This window comes from Poecilia reticulata, linkage group LG21 (genome assembly GCF_000633615.1).
Source record: "Poecilia reticulata strain Guanapo linkage group LG21, Guppy_female_1.0+MT, whole genome shotgun sequence".
In the NCBI taxonomy this organism is placed as follows: domain Eukaryota; kingdom Metazoa; phylum Chordata; class Actinopteri; order Cyprinodontiformes; family Poeciliidae; genus Poecilia; species Poecilia reticulata.
This window is the reverse complement of record NC_024351.1, coordinates 14451471-14472689: the sequence shown is the minus strand read 5'-3', so window position 1 is coordinate 14472689 and position 21219 is coordinate 14451471. Positions and strand designations below refer to the sequence as shown.

The 21219-nt window shown below is 39.5% G+C and overlaps 1 protein-coding gene across 3 annotated transcripts in view; it reads left to right on the top strand.

Moving 5' to 3' along the window:
* The window catches only part of vegfab (vascular endothelial growth factor Ab), a 17514-nt gene extending 1323 nt beyond the window's left edge, over nucleotides 1–16191 (top strand). Inside the window, exons 2-8 of one of the 3 annotated variants that reach the window (XM_008398031.2) lie at nucleotides 1181–1223; nucleotides 2099–2295; nucleotides 3730–3806; nucleotides 6482–6514; nucleotides 10690–10764; nucleotides 12353–12496; nucleotides 14591–16191. In XM_008398031.2, the coding sequence (XP_008396253.1) occupies nucleotides 1181–1223; nucleotides 2099–2295; nucleotides 3730–3806; nucleotides 6482–6514; nucleotides 10690–10764; nucleotides 12353–12496; nucleotides 14591–14612 (591 nt within the window). In that variant the 3' untranslated portion in view covers nucleotides 14613–16191. The remainder of the gene's footprint in view (nucleotides 1–1180; nucleotides 1224–2098; nucleotides 2296–3729; nucleotides 3807–6481; nucleotides 6515–10689; nucleotides 10765–12352; nucleotides 12497–14590) is intronic. The other 2 variants (XM_008398032.2, XM_017302317.1) reach the window with 2 other exon arrangements.
* The last annotated feature ends 5028 nt before the right edge of the window (nucleotides 16192–21219 follow it).

Genomic DNA, 21219 nt, shown 5'->3' with positions numbered 1-21219 from the left:
ATCCTCTTGCCCCTCTGGTGTGGTGACAGCTACACCCAGAGAGGAGCAAGCAGACATTCCCGATGGTTTTTAATGGCAACGGTTATTACAACGTGGTTCGCTGCGGAGCCACACATTAAAAAGGTTTGAAAGCTGAAACCAAACCAACAGCGGTTCCGAAGTTTATAAAGTTTTGCCACGTAGTTGATGAGGCAGAACTTCCATGTGGCTCATTATATCTTCTGCTCAAAGAGTCCACTTAGCTCCATAAGGAAGAACACCCTGCGGCAATATAATAGTTAATAAGCCCTCTCCAAATGCAACATCTAGCTAAATAATTATTATTTTTTGTCTAAACAATGTGAAACTGTGTTCGGACCAGGGCTGGTCATAGATTACTTGGGGCCTTGGGCAAAATTTTGACTTTTTTTCCCTTGATTTTGTTCATGTTGTGCATTTAACACGCTTAGTTTCATGGTTTACTAGCAGTGAATTCAACTGTACAAACTGTAAATAAATAGCTTTAAATTAGTGGTGGAGACAAAGGTCTCTCTGGTCTACTCATTTTGCCCTCCAAAGTGCAATATTTCCGTGAAACCTATTTATGTTTTACTCCGTAACAGTAACTATTGTGCATTTGTCTGGTATTTTATATTGTGGCTGAAGCTAAATTTTCCATTTCCGTTAGAGGAATTTTGACAAAAAATCACAATTTTGAAGATGTAAGTGAATTATGGGCTCTAAGCAGCAGCATAGTTTGCTTATAGTTTGGTCTGGCTCTATTGAAGACTTAAGTCGGGTGGTGTGATATTCAACAAAAGTTTTAGAACTGAATTTGAATTTTGAATAAGAATATAAAATTTTAGAGGTGCTTTTCTAGCCTACATAAAAACAAGGACTGACCAACCTTAAAAAAATAAAAAAATGTGTGCTGATGTCCATGTAATTCTTGGCTGAATTTTATTTTCTATTTAAAAGAATGATGACACGCAGGGTTCAAAACAAGGACTTGTCCCCAGAATTGTGTCCGGTGTTGCTTTTCTATTTTAGCAACGTTCCTCAGAAATGTCAAAATGCAAACATGTTCTTTCTCAGAATTGGATAAGCAAAGGGCAATAGCAGGGTCCTTTTCTTTCAGAGTTCTTGCACAATCTACTGTAACTAACTGCAATCTTTTTTTTTTCTTTTTTCCTCCTTGCAGAGTGCCCACATACCGGAGAAAGCAGAGAGAGGTCCACATGACGGTAGGTGTCCCACAGGGCACCGTGGGAATACAGTCTGTGCTGGGCTCTCTGCTGGCTCGCAGCCAATCAGAGGGCTGGTTTGAATTTCACCTTGACATTAAAAAGGAAATTATCGCCCCCTACTGGAATTCCACGTAGCCTGACCCTTTATGTCCCTGAGATTTGTGTCTTCAAATTTAGCTTTTCCTTTCCTCTGTAAACCAGAACAGTTTAACCTCCTTAAATGTAATTTGTGGCGTCCAGTCCCACTTGAGGTTAACCTGGGAAAGTGTTATGGTCACCAGACTCATTTATAGAAAGGAATTTTTGGAGCCAAATTCTTGTCTCCAAAAATTTCATTTTGCACAATCGCCAGCATTGCCCAATCTAATTTGAACAATCACAAGCCAGGCTTCATGATTTTGCTCAGACACAGCATGGTTGGTTTAGTCTCCCTGAGGGCCGGCGGCCTCTGGGTTGTTTCAGCCTCAGTTATGGCCTCCGCAATGCTTCAGAGGTGTTGTCAGTCTGTTTGCTAATATCTTTCACAAGATCAGGACTCCTGCAAAGACAAAAAGGGAGGAGGGGAGTAGTTTGAAGGTGAAAAAGTTGTTATTGTAGCTCTGTAGCATGTAAATCATCAAAGAGAGCAGTGCAAAGAGGTGATGTTTAAGTCTAAATTGTAGCTATATAGATAAAATAACTTGTTAACCTTTATGATAAATTATGTAAGTGCTTGTAAAGAGGGACAGTTAGTTTTTTTTTTTTTTTGACTCATATAAGCAAAGTACTTTTGAATGCTGTCCACTGCACAACATGCCTGCGTTTTATTCAAATGTCCAATCAGATGCGTGTCCACGTTTATAACTCCGATCCCGTTACCTGTGTCTCCCCAGTGATCCCCTTGATGGAGGTGTACAACAAGAGTTTGTGTCAGCCCCGAGAGGTGCTGGTGGATATCCTGCAGGAGTATCCAGAGGAGGTGGAGCACATCTTCATCCCGTCCTGCGTGGTTCTGAAGCGCTGCGCCGGCTGCTGCAGCGACGAGATGCTACAATGCACCCCGACAGCCACCTATAACGTCACAATGGAGGTTAGCATTCGTATGCGCAACACCAACACGTCGGAGTTTTAATTGCCAAGCAATTTGTCTTTATTTTCACACCAGAGACTCTGAACAGAAAGACCCAACAGAGCGTGGCATTTAGAAATCCCCTTTGATGCGCCCAAGTGCGTAAAGCTCAAAGAGCTTTTCAAAATTATATGCTTACATAATCTGAATTAGCCTGAATTAGTTTCACTTACTGAAAACATGTCATTGATGTGGACAGTTTTAGTGTAATAAAGAAAATGTGTTAATAAATCCTTAGAGGAACTTTTTTTTTCCTCCCGTCAAGACTTTGTACCTCCCGGCTCCTGCTCTACCTGGTACCAGTTAACAGACTTTCTGGAGTGAGTTTTTGTAAAACTGTCATTAGTAACTGTACCGTTATCAATTATAGACAGATTCCATTTTCCTTTAAGTTTGTAGAAACATTTTCAAGCTAGCGTCTCATGTCAGAAAGATTCCCTAAGTCAAAACGACGCAAACGGAAACAGTTAAAGTTTGTGCGAATAGAGGACGTGGGCCTGTACTTTCAGATGAGACTGAAGACTAAATATGTCTCTGTGTTCAGTTTTAGAGTTTCTGTGCGAAGGTTGCGTCAGCCGAAGCTGGTTGAGCCTAATCAGCTGATCGTGAGTCCACCGGGATAATTTTCAAACAACTGCTGAACCGGGAAATCACCAGCTTAGATTATATTGCACAATTGACATCGCGTCGCAAAATCCAAAAGTTCATTCCACTCTGGCGGACTTAGAGTGGACTGAAGTGGGGCAATTGATAAGGCGGATTTATGCAGCGCACAGCAACTTAAGCGTAATAACTCGGACTTGGCGAAGGAAACGCAAGAGTGGATCGTATCTGCTCGAGTCATTTCAACAGGTAGCGTCAGCTAACACATTGAGGACCTATGAATAGCTTAAATGACATCTCTCCACTACAGATTAGAAAACTTTTACTGATAACAACATCACAAACCATCACATAAAACAATCCAACGTGTTCTCTTAACGCTCATAACATCTGAAGCTAAAATGAATTTTAGGCTCAGACCAAAACTTTGTGATTTACCCTTAAAGTTATTTAAAATTAGTGATCAAATTACAAGAGCTATTCAGACCTCTTGAATTGTCTCCATGGGTCAACCAATGCTTTCAACCGTCAGCTTCCCTGTCCAGAAAAACACCCCCACATCACGATGCTGCCACTACCTCCACAAAACAGCAGTATTTATACTAAGTTCCACCAGGTGAAATGTGCTGAACACAGATATTCTGGTTTGTCTCTGAAGAAAATGTTAACTTGTGCTTGTTTTAACTTTCTATGTTTATCGTTGCAACATAATGAAATGTAAAAAAAAAAAAAGTTAAAGAAATATGAAGTACAGAATGTAACTCTAATTAAAATCTCTCTCCTCTTTTACAGATTAAAAGAATAAAACTCCAAAGGCAACAAAATGACATTTTCATGAGTTTTACAGAACACAGCGCATGTGAGTGTAGGTAAGAAACCTCGAACACACACGCACGCACACGCACACACACACACACACACACAGCATCTCTAAAAAGCAAATCACTGCACCATTGTGCAGCAGAGTCAAGGTCAGTCAAACACGTCATGTTGTTTGCAGGTTGCCCCTGACACATTCAATGTATGCAAATCATCCAGATTGGCATCTTATCTTGCCTTCTTCCACTCGGCTGGGCCTTTTTAAAGGAAAGTCCTGAACAGGTTCCAACATATCACGGCCGACGTCTTGCCGAGTTTTGAATTTATCATCTTTCCGCAGCATAGCTGCGGCTCTGTGGCATGTAACAGGTCCTGCCTGGAACCACACGCCATGGCTTGGACCACTGTGGTTATGTAGGAGTCTTGTTCTTGGTCACTTCCTGAGCCATAATGTCAGTCAGAGAATTGCACAGATGTCATTTCTAGTGCAACCAACAAATGGTCACAGTTAGAGATGGCGCAGAGTATCAGGAGTTTGGTTGATGGCTATTGGCTGGTGCAGTTAGACACAAAGGTTGTGAAGGGCCTTTTGAGGAGTATTAAGTAACATAAGCGTCTTATCTTAATGTAATCATTAATTTGAGAAGCTTAGCAAATCTTCCTCTTAAATTGAGGATAGTAAACTCAAAAAAATACCTTCCTGTTTCTTTTTATTTGCTATTTTCCATAGAAAGAACTGTGTTAATGTTAAAAACAGAATACACGTGTTAAAACTGGAATAATCAAATCTAAACATGACAAAAACTGGAACAAACGTCATCATCTTCAACTAATGAATAGCTGTGTCCCAGCTAATCATTGACAGAGCTCTTTTCTGTCCTTGAGTTTCTGTTTACTATTGAAGACTTTTTTTTTCTCCACATTCTGATTATGATGGTAGTAGGGGTTTGAGTAATGACGCAGCAGCTCAGAGGGGACATGCCTCGTCCTCCCATGCTACAGAAAAATCTGAAAAGAAAACAAACAACGCAGGGACACTACTGACCAAGGCCCAAAAAGTTACACAACTGCTGCTCTACGCCCCATGTCTGTGCAGTTAGTTCAAACTGGAGTCTGACTTTGCCTATGTGTTTGTCACCTGGAGGTGAACTAATTAAATGAATCAAAAATAAGAACTCCCACCATTTTTGGTTTGTACATCAACAAACCTGTCATATAATTGGATGCATGTTTTTTGAGTTTTGATAACATATCAGAAAAGTCAGATCATGTTGTATCTCTTGCATTTTCGGTTAGATTCAAAAGGGCTACTGCTATGGTTTTTGTCTCTTTTATTTCTTAAAATCCATATAAAAAAAACCCAAAAAAAACATTGGATTCAGGAGGTCAGATTTCAAAGAAAAACAAAAATCTATATTGGCCAAAAAAGTTGGTGGCTAATATTTTAGTTCTTTTGATTTTTGTTCCTGCTGCCCTAAATGAAGAAAGCATCATTTTAGATTTTTGATTATCATCCCTCCTCTGTCCTCCCAGCTCTTTAGATATAAATGTATGACCTCATTGTACAATTTTCTAAAAGTCCAACAAAATCATAAAGTAAGAACGTAAGAAATAGATTTATTTCAATGTCAATTTCAAAATATTTCTTTTAACTACAACCATTTTTCTAATGATATAAAACCTAAAAACAAAAGCAGCAGACAAAATAATGAACCTTTCGCTTGGATTCACAATACAACCAAGACTTTAAAAGCCTTTAAAGAAAACTTAGTTTATTTCATAAATACAAAAATAACTCAAATTATCAGTATTTTACAGCTTTTTTAAGTTTGCCACCAAAAACCCAACGTCACAGAAGACTTTTGTCATTTCTTGAAAACATTTAGCAGACAACTACACAATATTAAAGTCCAAGTTTTAATTGAGCATTTCCCATCTTATCAACATTATGACTCTTCAAACTGCTCAAATTAGTTCCTTTAAACATGGTGCAGAAATGAACCAAGGCCAAAAAAAGAATCTGGTAAATTTCAGTGCAAGTACATTTCATTGTGTTCTTGCAAGATGTAACACTGGCCTTGCTGAAGCATCCAGACACAATAACCAGATAGTCTCTGTCTGATGCAGGAGGCGTCACTCTCTAAACAATGCACATGCTTACATAATTTATCCTTAATTTATTCATCCGATATACTGGAAATGTGGGGATCTTGCAACAGTTTGTCAAACCAAACATTGGCCAGGAGTCTGGGACCATCTCAGGGGAAACACTGTTTCCTAACTTTATTGGCAGACGGCTGCCTGGGGAGGTTGCCAGCAGAGTTATTGCTCCACACTCTCTTATCGACAAGAGCTGTCACAAAAAGTGAAACAAACCTCTTAGTTCTCAATTGCGGACGTGTTTGTAGGTATGTATCCGTCGACGAACGCCAGACTCGCCTCACGCCCCCCCCCAATTCCCGTGCCTCAGTCTACGGTGATCTGCTTTGTTTCCCAACCGCTTTGTTTCATTGACCAAGTTGAATGAAAGGCATTTGAAAGTGGAAGCTAGTTTTAGCACTGTTTCTTGTAAATGTCATGGCAGTGATGTAACGTGATTTGAGAAGATTAATGTGTGTCAACCCGTGCTGAAGTATAACCTCAATGGTTTTGACGGGCATCTGTTCACCAGCTAAACAGGCAGCTCATTGTGTCCTAACATCGTGTTTCTGTTGCTCCCTTTCAGGTTAAAGACAGAAGTCCGAGAAAAGAAAGAAAAGTGAGTACCTCAGCTCTCTCTGCATGGAGATTGGGACATTGCGGGAGGGGGAAATTCAGGTTTCATGTTGCTTTGCAAATGATCCCTCTCTTAATCTGTGTAACTACACTCTACTCTCTCAAGTGATGTACCAGTTAATTTTTCCTTCCTTTTGTGTGCGTATTGCAATGCTTTGTCAAATCCAACATAAAACACTCCATAGCAATAATTTACACTCAGCATATACGACACATAGGATCATCTGGGATTAGCATGCTGTGTTCGGTTGATAAATGCTGAGAGTGGTGACTGAATCAACAGGTGAATGACTGACTTGATGAGGCCATTGCCCCACCAACACCTTTTCCTGACTTTTCTATCGCATTTTTTATAATCCTGCTCTCTACCCTCAACCTGTTTACATCCCACTTAACTTCTGTTACTCCCGCTTCTAATTGCTCTGATATAGATAAGTGTTTTTTGAAGTGCTGTTAAGCTGTTTGGTTCATGGTCCGCCTTTAGTGATACTGCCTGTCCCACGCCACACGAGTCGCCGCTCTAACGGTCATTAAGGCTCTTTAATCTCCCTCTGTGGGTACTTGTTAATATTTTTCCACTGCGCGGCTGTTGTTGTCGGCCATATTTTGGTTTTTATGTTGGGCCGTCTGTCATATAGATAAGGCTCAGATTTAAGACCTTCTCTCTGACCTTGTCTCAACTGTTTACAAGTCTGTCATTGGTGGTGTGTTTCGACAAAGGGATGATCCCGGGGGTCATTCAACTTCTGCTTCTGACGCTTTCAGATGTTCTTTCTCGTTTTATCGCTGCCTGCTTGCCTCTCCTGAGGTCCCAGAGTTTGTCAGGGTGAGTCATCTTGCTGAAGTTGTGAAACGAGTTAACTGTCAACGTCCAACTAGGAAATCAGACCCGATGAAGAGGAAGCCTTTACATGTGCACACATCCTGTTTTGTGGATCGGTTAGTGACATATTTACCATCCTGTTCCACATTCTGGTCCAACTGGAGGCTTCCGGGCTGTTAATGTTACCTTGTGACTAGAATACAAAGTGTTTCCTTGAACAGTTAAAACTAAATGTGTGGTTTTGCTAGCAGAAGCGCTTGCGGAACGTCGATACTAGCCTTGCTTTGTTTTGCCAGTCGGCGCTCTACTTTGTTCCAGAAGAAAGTTCACCACAGACATTGGATGCGATTACATTAGACATCCACGGCCCTCAGAGGAATATGCCTGGCTTTTGTAAACTCTCACTTTTCCTCTAATGTCTCAGTGACTTTAATGGTCGCTGTTCATTGTGAAATATTTGATGAAAGAGATGAAATCTGGGACACATATTCATGAGCTGCAGAAGATGCGTTGTAATGAATCAAATCCTCAACCTCTTATGAAAGGTCCTCGTGAACAAAAATTGCTTTGATTGATGATCAACCAACATTCCAGTGAGGCCTCCGTAACACCAATTACCAACTGTTTGAATGCTAACTACAAGGCTAAACTTGTTGAATAGAACGCTGCCAAACATTACCATGCTAATGCTGTCACGTAGCAAGTTCTCACTGTGCCGTGAGCATGGCTTCATGTCTTTGTGGCTGGTGTTAAGTTTCCCCTCGAATAAGGCCTGCATTGTCAATCTGTTTGGGGTTAATAAGCAGAACGAGAGATGAAAACAGGCAGAAATACAAAAAAAAGAGAAAGAATTCTGTTTGAATATAGCTGCATAGCTGTAATATGATGGCAGATGTCCAAGGATAGCAATAATCAGCTTTCACCTGTGCATCAAACATTTTGCAGAATTACAATTCATTCTTCTCATAAAAACACGCACTATTGAGAACAAAGTTGTTTGTATATTTGTTTCAGTGCTTTGAGATGTAAAACTATGGAGCTTGATTTGATTTTTTTACAAGTTTGGATAAGTATAAAAACTTTAAGATGACATATAGACAAAAGTATGAGTTTCCTGATTTTTTTTTCTTAGATGAAAAATCTAAATTTGAGAAATGTATAGACTTTTTGAATGGGTTTTTATTTTGATGATAACATTTATTTTTGGCAAACTGAATGTCAAAAACTGATCTTAAAATCTGGAACACAATTTTGGAATAGAACATTTGTGGGAATCCTTAAAGAGAAATCATCTCTAAACAGTCCTTCATAAATAAAAAATTAGGCTAGCACTATGTAGCTTATAATTCAGAGGGACATCATACATAAAAAAAAAAAAAGTGTTGTACCCACAGAACCCATCTGTGGCAACTGACATCTTATTAGTTTTGTTCTATTGAAATTTACTTTCAATCATAACCGCCTCTGAAGAAACTCTCGTTGGCTGAAATTCAATGACCTCCTCTGTCTCGACTCAGTTTAAATCTGGTGTGTGTTTATAGCAATATATGAGGTGCATGATGCATCTCTCCACTTCAGAGAGATGCATCACTTTTTACTTTCACCTGCGACACAAACAAGAACAAAGTTCTTTCTGGCCCTTTACATCTCAGACTTCACAATCACTCAAGTTCAAAACACCTGTAAAAGTCCTTATAGGTTTTACTTGGAAATTATAACCATGCCCACTTCAGATTTCTAACAAATCGTAGGCGATCACAAAAACACAAAAAAATAAATGTCTCTGCCCAAACCACAGCTGAATTAATTAAGTCATTTTAGTTTTGTAGTCCCTCTCACGCGGTGATTTCTCATCTCTTGCCGAGCAGCACAGGCCTTAAGTCACCCAGCTATCTGGCTGCTGTGTGACTGTAATCGGTACATTACTCTTTTGAACTGCTAAATTGACTGGTTTTGACAAAAATCAGGTGAAACAGAACTTTGAATGTTTTTGTTTGGCTGTGTTTAGATAGAACATACAGGCAAATACTATCAACAATCGATTCATTTTTCTTGGCGAAATAAAGACAAGGATTATAAACTAAACAACTACACTAAAAACATCCATTGATTCCCAGTATTTGGAGGGTTGTAGGTTCATATCTTGATGTGGAAACTTGGTGGCAAAATCTCCCTTACAGAAACAGAGTTAAAAGTTTTCCTTTTGCACTTCGTAACTATAAAGCCTTTAACGTGTTTGCCGTGATTTGCAATAACACGAGTTAGTGACTGAAATTGTGTCTAACTCCAGCCTGCACTTGTGAAACACAAGGGGCCGAGTGCGTAAAACTGTGTGTAGACACCCAACAAAGTCTTTTGGACTTCATATGAACACATTTGTGAAGCAATGCCCTGTTTTACAAACATACTAAACAAGTCTGCTTTGCATTCCAATCTTGACCCATGAGTGATTACATACATATATATTAAATCGTGAGTCATTTGCATATAAAAAGCTCTGTTAGCATCACATGCCAGATATATCAATGAACACAACTGCAAAGACAAAGCACAAAGCCAGTGAATTTGAAGCTAAGACACCAAGAGGAAAGAGAAAAACTTATTTTCACTTTGTCAAATTTAAAAACATGCGGTGTAATCAATATGTTGGGAAGATTTTAACCTCCACAATCTCCCTTTACAAGTTTTGGTACGTTGGGAAGAAAAGCGCACTCATGATTGTTGTCCCCACGCATCGTTTATGCATCCAGCCCCTTGTGTACGCTTGATAAGCACACTTCTGTTTGTTCTCATTGTGCCCCATTCTGAAACAAGTTGAATCGGCCCTAAAGAGTTGACCCAGATAATGTTGAAAGATGCCGTTTTGGTGAAGTCCAAGCCTTTTGTCCTCGATTCATCCGGTAAATTTCCGCCCACGGCGAAGCCTCACAACCGTTAATTGGTTTCACTCTCTCCAGAGTCATTGTACCATTTTATAAGACCAATCATGCCGGGAAAAAAAAAGGCCTTTGAAGCCAAGCTGGACAATGAATTGATTTTCTCACAGATAGCACATTATATTTAAAAAACAGCGGGATGTGGCTAGATCTGGGTGTGTCTCTTGTTTTACCAATTTCAAGGAAAGTACGTTATCCGCACTGGGATATGGCTTTCCTCTTATTATTAATACAAGCAGGAATTTCTCATTCAAATGGAATCATTTTTCTTTTACCATCATACAAAAAATATCAATGTTGGCTATAGTTGTCATCAGTTTAAGATGTCAGCGTACCAGTTCATCTTTATTGCCAGTCTCTCAGGCATTTCTTTGGGTTCTTGTCCTTTTTCTCTTGCAGAAAACCCCGGACAGGCAAAGGCAAAGGCCTAAAGAGAAAGCGAAAGAAAAACCGTGACAAAACAATTCACGATGCGTATGTCAGCTCCGCCTTCTCCACCTACCTGCACCTGAGTGTTGCGCTTCTCATAATTAAGCTAATTTGGGAGGAGCTCTTTTGCCCTTTTTAATTTTGTGCCATTTAATTTATCCGTCGGCCACATCAGTTAGCATGTCGCTTCCGTGTACTGTCCTAACTTTGTCTCGTCAGTCATGCTTTTCATAATTCTGAGAGCACATGTGTCTGAGCTGGCCTGTCTGCCGGGTATTGCTGCTAATGTGTTCTTGCAAAAAAACTTACACATAATACACACAGGGAAGAGTTTGTCATATCCGACCTTGTAAAAATAAGCCATATAACCCATGTCACCATCTCCAAAAACACCAACTAATTTGCGCAAAGATATTTGCAAGTATGGCCCCCTCACTCCACACCTTTATGGCAAAGACTGGACCAATGATTGGGATCAGATTCAGCAGCAGAAACCGGAGGATCAAACACCTAGTTGGCTTAAAAGATGGATAGGGATGCTTAAGAAATTTGTAATAAGCTGATTTGAAATGAGCTGCTAGCTGAAGGACAGACCTTTTCCTACAGCAGATCACAGAACCACCAGCATGGCTTTAGACTGCCTCATACTATTCGGTTATCTGTGCTGGGATCAGCGAGATTGTAATCATGGTCCTGTCTTCAGTGTTGAGTCTGTGTCGCTTTGCTGTGTCTCTCTGCCTCTCTCTGTTCTTTTCATCTTAAAAAACTGTTTTTGTTGTCCTGAGCTTAATGCTGGTACATTTTTATGTAATGTGAAGATATGAATGATTGCTATCTATAGCCTTTATTTCCTTTCGTTTTTTTTTGTTTTTCCTTTGATTTGTTTGGCAAGTACAGATTTTTTTTTGTTTGTTTCCTTGTTGCCTACTTTTGTGTCTGAGACCGTTCAAGTAACTAATTTTTTTTTTTTTTTTCAAAAACTAACATAAAGATGACCTCATGTTTCTCCAGTGCAGATATTGTGAACATATTCTGTCTGTATGTTCGGTTGTTATTTGTACACTGATGTCAGTGGAATTTCTGAGCCTTATTCCGAAATGTAATTTAAAACCTTTTCCGTTTCTGTTTTTGAATCTCATGTCTATCTGTGAGAATCGCAGTTTTCAGTTTTACTCAATAAAATTGAAACGTTCTTAATGGTGCACAAAACAGACCCTTGAGTATTCTTTATCAGACGAGCGAGAGCAAGAAGTGTGCTGTCATTTACCTGCAGCTCGGTGCTGCTACGTGTCATTCTGCTGTGCATGAAGTGGTCTAGAGCTTTGCTGACTGCATGTCTAACCCAACTTTTTTGTGAGTGGTTCGATCAATGTGGAAGGGATGGGAGATGAGGTTTCATTTTTAAAGCTTGATTATTTTATTTTTTTCCTTTTGCTTGCTCTGTGGGAACCTGTGTGCAATGCTGCCAAAAGTGTCACATGCAGGGATTCCTGGCAGTGGCTTGGAGGAGCAACTGGGGCATTATAAAAAAGGGTTGACCTTAGGGCGACCTGTCACAGGTGGTAATAGTATCCTGTTATAATCTGCCTCTCCCTCTTCCTCCCCATCTCTGTCTTTGTCTCTGTCTGTCCAGTGTCTGTGAGCCATGTTGTGATAACTGCGCAGAGAGGAGAAAGCGTTTGTTTGTGCAGGACCCTTCAACCTGCCGGTGCTCCTGCAAACACACAGTTGAATACTGTAAAGAACGCCAGCTAGAGCTCAACGAGAAGACCTGCAAGTAAGCGCTGCTGCTTTAGCTGAAGTCAACTTTAGTAGATTGTCTTTGAACGGAACTAGAAGACATAGATAGCTTTTCTTTTTTTATTTTTTTTATTAAATAACACAACTAACTAAACATTCAACTTTGAAACTTGTAGCAGCTACTGTAGTTGGCTTGTTACCCCCCTTGTTTCCATTGGACGCAGTTGCATTGTATTCTGGGTACTTTGTGCGATTTATCTTGCGGTTTAATATCACGGCCAGAAATCACCTCGGAAAGAGAGCGTAGCAGCTGTTAGACTGCGCACATCGAATGAATTCAAGCTAAATATCACGTTTCTGTGGTATACGTCTATCTGGAAGTTATGAAAAAACTTTCCCCTTGCTTTCTACGTCTGAAATTCCTGCAGGGAATTTTAACAGCCCATGATCTATGGCATTGTCAATGCTGTCATGCAAGATCCAGTCAGGAAAATAGATGGGATTGTCCGCATGTTGCATAATGAACCTGTTTTTTTTTTTTTTTTGCATGGCAACTCTTCTTACATAGAGAGAACCCATATGGACGTCTTGCACAATTTAAACTGAGATCCAGCTAAGACCCACGTAGGGTTCCCAAATGGTTTTGCAGATACGTTTGCATTTAGTAGAGCCAAGAGGGTCTCATACAAGAAGCTCATTGTTTGTCCGGTCCCACTTCGTTCCAGCCTGAGCAAAATACATTATGGGGCCCACATTCACATGTCGGCAGAGGGAGGTGCCCCCCAACTGCTTAATCTCTCTTCATCCATGAAAGAAATTCTCAGCTGATTCCACCAACGTAGTGGATGTTCCAGTTTGGAAGAAAAGTTTATTTTAGTCGAAATGGTGTTTCAAAGTCCGACTTCTTGTTCAAGTCGTTCAGCGCACAGCAGCCTCCAAAAACTCAGCAACCCCGCTGAAAGTTTTGGTCAAAACAGAGACGTAGACCAGAGTGGATGCAACCGACACAGACATCAGAAATTCGTTGCAACTGCGTCTGGTGTTAACAAGGGGTTAGACTTAACAAAGCATTGTACCTGTGTTGCATGTCATTTCCTTTTTCTACATCTACACATTTCTTGTATCATCTTTATAAGTTTTCTGACTTAAAGAGAGTAACATTTTTGGCTGGTGTAGCTACAAACCTTAAACCATATTACTGGTTAGTGGCAAATTCTGACCATGAAAAACTGCGGTCTAACTTTGGGATGGAGTGCTAGAAATAGTGAGAAAGTGTTAAAAGATTTCAATGAGGAAACAAAAGCTGTTTCCTTTAGTGCCTGAAATCCTTATGAGCTTGTTGTACTCCTGGAGAGAATGACGTCGTAGTCACATGAAGTGTTTGGAAAAAGTGCACAAGAAATTAGATCTGCTCATGGTATATTAAACTAGTTTGCAATAGACTGAATTTGGTACTAAAGCGTCACCCTAGAATCTCGAGAGATCTAGTTGAATTTAAATCTCACTTCGCCGGCTTGCATGGTAAACAAATTCCTTGTGCCTTAGGGGATTCGTTCATTTGACATTGTTGGCATTGCATTATATTCAGTTGGTAAATTATGGTTTTTAGATATAGATTGACGAGGAGCTTATTTGTGATTGACAAACTGCTGAGTTGCTAGCGTGTTGACTAGCTTTAATTTCTGTTCTGGTTGGTAAGATTCTTTTTTGACTTATCACCTCAAGTGGTACAAAAAATATATTTTTTTCTTATTAGCCATTTCATCACCATGAAGACAATTAATATCACCATGTTGGTGTAAAAAAGGACACTTGTTTTTTTTTTTTTTCAAATATGGCAATGGTCCTGGGACTTTTTTGAATACAACGAGCAAATGCTAAACCACTGCTTAAAACCAAACAATAGCTGCTCCAAGTGGCCAAATAAGTTGTCACAGCTGTGAGACATTTAGTAGCACCAGGTGATGCAAGCTTGAGGCATCACTAACTTTTCACTTTCTGATTTTCGCTTTCTGAATTCCTGTTGTAAAGGCACTTGTCTTCTTGTTGTTATTCTTCGGCTATCTTCCCCTTGCTCTTAACTGTTTAACTGATGTCCCTTTTTTATCTTTTGTTGTCTCTTCCTGTTTAGATGTGACAAGCCGAGAAGATGAGAGAGGTGCCAGCACCAGATGTACAAGATGAAGGAACATTTTAAAGATATTTCACAGCACAGCACTTTGACCTTTATACCCTAAGCTCTTTTCTTTGGAAAGCATTCCCCCCGGACTGACAGAACAAAGAGAAAGACTGAAGTTTCCTCCCTCTGTATATCTGTGTGTATATAGATCACATTAAAAGAGAAAAAAAAGTACAGATTTGTTATGCTGCTACAGAAACAAATAACTAAACCCATCATTTGACTAAAAAGCGAAGTAGCCGTCATGTGGTTTTGCATTTCTAACAGGCTTTCGACGCAGATGTGGTCTTATTGTCAATTCGTTGTGCGAGATACTTCACTGGATACGAGTCTACTGTGGTTGTACGTCAGTCATAACAAGCAAAACCTCTAGATATATTTAACTTCTAAAACGGCGGGTGAGACTGAAGAAGACGTGGGTGTGCTTTGCTTTCTGAGATGATGGTTGGACTTTCGTTGGCTGACACGCTTGGAGAAAACGGACACGACAAACGGGACGGAAAACTGTCCCTGCTCGAGAACGCTTCCCTCTGAGGACATTTGCAGGACTCCTGTGGACTCTCTCATGCCGACGACGCTGCGCTCGGACGCTGCGCTGCGCTCGGACGGGACTCTAGAATGACGGTGCCATATACTTTCAAAGGGATACTGGTCGTTGATATAGCATTTAATGTTTTGCGATGTGCTACAAGAAAACCACTGAAAATATCCTATATACTGTAGTTTGATTCCATTTGAAAACTGTGCCTGACACAATGTACTGAGAAATCCTTTGAGTGCTTTTTAAATTATTTTTTTTGCTTCCTCTTCAAAGAGGAGATTGTCAAAGTTGTTTTCTTTATGGAACACTACAAATTCATTGATTATACATCGTCTCTGTCCTTGTACATAGTCAATATCCCTTTATGCCATCGTCCATTCTAGATAATTTATAATGTTATAGAGTATTTTTCAGTATTCAGTCGTGTACACATATTTAATTTGGTCTATTTATGTATGCTGTGTTATGTACTTGTAGCTGTCTTTTTTTTCCATATGTGTAAGGTCACTGATGGTTATGCTCAGCATGGAGGCTCTCTGTGCTTTTCTATAAAACCAGTTTAAAAAAAAAAAAAATCAAAAATGATATGTTAACATTCCCTAAATGGATTATTTGTACTGCCTTACCAATGACATCTCTATTTCAAGCCCTTGTCATCTAAGGGGGGCAAGTGCCATGTAGAGTTTTAACTTTGAGTGTGTCTGGTATGAATGTGTGGTCGAATGAAAGTGTTCACCTGCCCGTAGGAGTTACTAAATTGTATTTAAGAAAGTAACAAGTTTGTGTTTTGTTCATTGTGCAAAATGGAATTACTCTACTACAATAAACTACTGCTAGCAGCTAAGTACACACTACCATAGCACAACCACAAATTTAAAAAAAATTGGATCTCCATTCTGACCGCCATCAGTCTTAGAGCCTCTATTATAAGATATTTTTTGTGTCTTCTACACTTTTAACATGTTTTTTTTGTGCCTATGTAAAACAGTAAAGCATATTTATTTTCAAATCATATTGTTTTTATATAAAAATAAGGAAAAGGTTGCAGTGTTGTGAATGCTGTGTTTTCATGAGAGTTAATTAGACCACAGTTTGAGGATTTTATTTTCATAAAGTGCTACTTACACAAATACTTGGATTCTCTGTTGCAAATGTAACGTGGAAGACGGCGAACCAGAGAAAAGATTCCTTCACCCTTTCAATGACCGACAGGCGTTTAGCCATATGAATAAACACGCACTTTGACAAAGTGTTCAGTAATTTAATCGGTTAAATCAAATATAACAAATTATTACGTAGTGCAATTTAGAGAAAAAAAGAAGAACCACTTTGTTGGTTGGTTCGGTTGCATTTTAACTCAAATAGCAACTGAAAGAGCAAATCCATGCATGTAGGCCTCTAGACATGCTGAAGACAACTCAAGCCAAGCATCAGAATAGAGAAGAAAGGGTATTTAAGCAACTCTGACTGTGGCATTGTTGTTGGTGCCAGAAAGACTGTTCTGACGATTTCAAAAACCACTGGTCTACTTGAATTTTCACATTCAGTCTTCGCTCAGCCATACAGAGAATGCCTTGAAAAAGTGAAAACATTCAGTGAGCGACACTTGTGTGGAAGGAGAGGTCTTGTTTTGTCACGTCTGTAAAGAAAATGTGTATTAGAGTACAAAACACTGGCAGTAGCTCAGATAACCAACCAATACAACACCCCTCTCCCAGCCCTCCTCACAACACTTCGAGCCTTCAAGCAGATGTGCTACAGCAGCAAAAGACCACAACGGATGTCACCGCCGGCTGCTAAGAAGAGGAAACTGACGTCCTGACTCACTGCTGGCTCAGGGAAATTGTATGGGAACAGATTTTCAAGGCAACAATTGGGAAAACATCGTCTCAGCATGCGTTGATCTAACTTGCAACAAATACATGGAGGGATCAATCGTGAAAGAATCGATTCATTCAGCCTTGTAGCAATGCTTGAGGTTGTTGGTGGTGCAACGGTGTGGATAATATGTTCTGGGCACCTTTTGGGACCCTTAGTACCAACTGTGTCATCTGTTTCTATTAACTGTCTCCATCGCTTTATGGCCACATTGTATCCATTATCCATTGGCTACTTTCAGCAGAATAATGCACCATGTTACAAAGTTCAAATAATCCGATGCAGAATTTCAATGCACTCCAGCAGCTTCCATAAACAGCAGCTCACAGTCTGACTGGGGGTTGTGGTGCCATGAAGTGTGGTAGTGAAGACGGAAGTAGGACCCAAAATGCTGAGAAGGCAATGAGTGAAGCAGAATAATTTTATGAAAACTGATAAATCGAGAACTTGAAGGAGAGGTGCTTAAAAATTGGGCCTGCAGCTGTGAGGGGAGAGCAGAAGGCTGCCTGAGGGAGAGAAAAAGAGAGAGTATCGGGAACTGGGAAGTAAATCTAATCATTACAAAAACGCCTCAAGCACAAGAAAAGAATAATAAAACGGATCTAAATAAACTAAGAATGAATTAAAGTAAAACAAGACACAAAACTGATCCAATCAAAATAAAGAATAGCTAAAGCAAAACACAGATAGAAAATGAACGAAACTATAAGCCCAGAAAAACCCCCCAAAACAACCCAAGATCCTGAAATATAGGGGAATAAGAAAACAACCTCATGGATATGCAGCTGAAAATTTCCTATTAACTATTTGATGCAGTTCTGTCAACATGGACCAAAATACCTTGTCGAAATTTTACCACGATTTAAAGGAGTTCTGAAGGGGGAAGGAGATCCAACCCAATACCAGTAAGGTGTACCTAAAAAATGTCCCGTGAGTCTAGAAAACTGTAACTCACAAAGAGCTAAGAAAAGCAGAGCTCTGTGTCTTTGAGGGAAATTCTACCCTGCATCTCCAGAACCAGAACCAAACCACGTTTTGTTTTTATGGTGAAAAGGAACTTTAATCTGGAACAAACTTCCAGAAATCTGCAAAACAGCCGAAACACCAAGTTCATTTAAATCAAGGCTAAAACCTCACCTGTTTAAAGTTGTCTTTAATTAATAATAACTGGAACTCTGAAATTTGCTTGATGATTTTGATGATGGCATTTGACAAAATCTATTGTCTATTGCTTGTTTCACGATTAGTTACTGTATTATGTTTTCATGGTGTAAATCACTTTGAATTGCCTTGTTGCTGAAATGTGCTATAAATGAACTTTACTTAATTTGGCTTAGCTTAAGTTTTAATATTCTGCTTCTAGTTTTAATATTCTGCTTCTTGTCATGATCCGTGTTTCTGTGTATTTATTTTTAAGGATTTTCTGTGTTCAGTTTCTGTCCTGTGAGTCTCTGTCTCTGCGTCTTCCCTGTTGATTGCTTCCCAGGTGTGTCTAGTTACCCGATTACCCTCCCTGTGTATTTAAGTCCACCTGTTGTCTCGGTCTCTTGTCGGGTCCTTGTCAAATGTGCGTCTAATGTCTATGATAGTTCGTCTGCCGGCACAGTAGAACTGTGAAGTCCTGTGTCGGCATGTTTCCGCTCGGCCGTGCTGCCTGAGATCTGAACTGTTTTGAGCAATTCTCTTCATTAAATTAATTATTTCTCCTACTATGTGGGTCTCTGCGTCTCTCCTCACCACCACCAACCACCACATATGACACTTCTAGGTTCATATTGTTCAGAGACATAGAAGATTAGCATTTAACAACAAGGAATTTAAAACATTTTCAAACATCTGACTCCTAATCACTGCTGCACTACAACAATCATGTCATATCAATATACTGTTCTGTCAGAAATGCAACAAGAACATTTAATAAAATTTATACATGAGATCACAAAGCAGTCCCAGGTTTTGTCTCTATTATGGCTGTAAGGCATATAAAACAATCAAAGCTGCAAGTACTGTATAAACCATTCATTGGCATTCTTGTCAATTTGGGCCTTATTAAAACAACATATGTGACTATTTTATAAGTAGCATATGATTTAGCGCATCATCGTTTTGTAGTAATTTTAGCAAAAGTCTATTATAGATTCTCATCCCAGAGGACACACAAACCACGGCAAAAGGTTTTAAATAAATCGCTGGCTTCTTAAAGAGAACAAACAAAACAAGTTCATTTTCTCTTCTAGGGCTTAAGCCATAAATAACCTTTGTCGCCGCAGTCAATACAGAAATGTTTGGTAAATCAACCATGTTGCTGCCGTTGCAGAACTGATGTAACAGGTTGTGGTTGTTGGATAATGACTATTTCCCGGAGGATTAACTCTGACAAAGTAAAAATATTTCCTTGTGCTGTTCTGTAATGCTTTATATTGCTCTAAGCCTTACTTCTCATTAAGGAATGACGTAAACTAGCTAACAAGATCCCATTTCCTTCTCTTCACACTGCCTGACGCAACATCGTGTCTCATTTACAACACTCGCTGAAGTTATTCAACATCAAACAGAGCTTGAGTGACAACTCTGAAACATTCAAAATGTGCGGTTGATCATCTGCCAGCGTTTCTCACAACTACCGGATTAGTGCGGTCGAATCGTCCCCCTTCAGACACATTCATATCTGCTCATTCAAGTGTGCTAAACCAGATGATACCCCTGGTTTGACTGCCTATTTGCATCGCCAGTGATTTTCCAGGAAGACCTTTTGTCAAGAATTCAAACCTATTGCATGGAAATGAGATTTCTAAAACAGATCTTTCTTAATTCCGTCTTATAAAAGATGGAATCTCTTTCTCGCTTTCTATTTTGTCTGCTACCCACTTAACCGAAACGTTTTTTATTAAAAAAACAAAAGAACACGAGCAAACTTGTCTGCTTCGAATGAAACATCAACATGTCTCCTGACTTCACTTGATCCGACAATTGCTAGACAAAGGGCAGTTATAGCAAACCACTTGCGAATTAACACTTGAGCAGCTGCTGATCTTTAGGCGCCTGCACCAAATCTGACCCCTGTGACCATAGATTAGGTGAAGTTTTTGGAATCTTTGGCAGTATTTTCTCCCCCCCTCTTACACGCGTTCATTGCCGTTTTCTGCTGGATTAGTTTCTGCTTCAAGCTAATGCTCCCAATGCAAAATCTCCTCTCTCTTTTTCTCATGCTCTTTATGTGCATACCTTAATATAAAGAACACCCTGTGATCCTTGTATGTAATTGAGGGGCCCTGGGTAAAACACCTCAAAGAATGTCATAAACCATGTGATCAGTGATTTACCAAGAAACTAGAATGTAGCATGACCTGTCTTGTTTGATGAACTATAAGAATTTAGCGTGAAACGTGTACCTCGCCTCTTGTTCAATGACCACTGGAGATAGAAAATTACTTTGTCTTTAAATCTTTAAATAATTTAAAATGCTTCATTGGCAAAGGTTTAGTCCTATAGAGAGAGAGAGAACCCTCTGATCGGTTAGCCATAATGTGTACAAGAATGAGACAGGAGTGACAACAAAACACGTCGCACTGCATTCCTTATTTGTTGTCTTGTTTATTAAAATGTTTCATGTCAATTATCAATACGTTTTTGTATTTGTTATGGTATTTAGTAAAGATGTGCCGATCAGGTTTTTTCCTGCCGATACCGATCCACCCATGAGGGCCGATCACCGATACCGATCACATAATTTTTTTTTTTTTTTTTTATCATAAACACTACCGGTTACATTATGTGGAAAAATGAACCATGAATTCACCTTAATTTAGGCAAAAACTTGCTTTTAATAACTTTTTCCAAGAAGAAAACTAAACAAAACAGGCATTGTGCAAATTGTACTGCTATCGGTAATACTATCTTTAACGGACTGATAACATATGAAGGCTCTGAAGAGGCTAAATAATGCAAAGAGCTAGAATAAAACCTCTCAACATTGTCAAAAAAATTCAAGTATAAAACTTAACATTCAAAGGCAAAATCAGGTTCCATTACAATAAACAGAGTTACTGAATGAAAACTTCCTGATAGCATGGCGGCTAGCTGATTACTGCTAGTTCTGAGTGGCTGTTTCTGACTGAGCGGAGTAATTATGCAGGAGATCTGTCTCATGTTAGGACAGCGA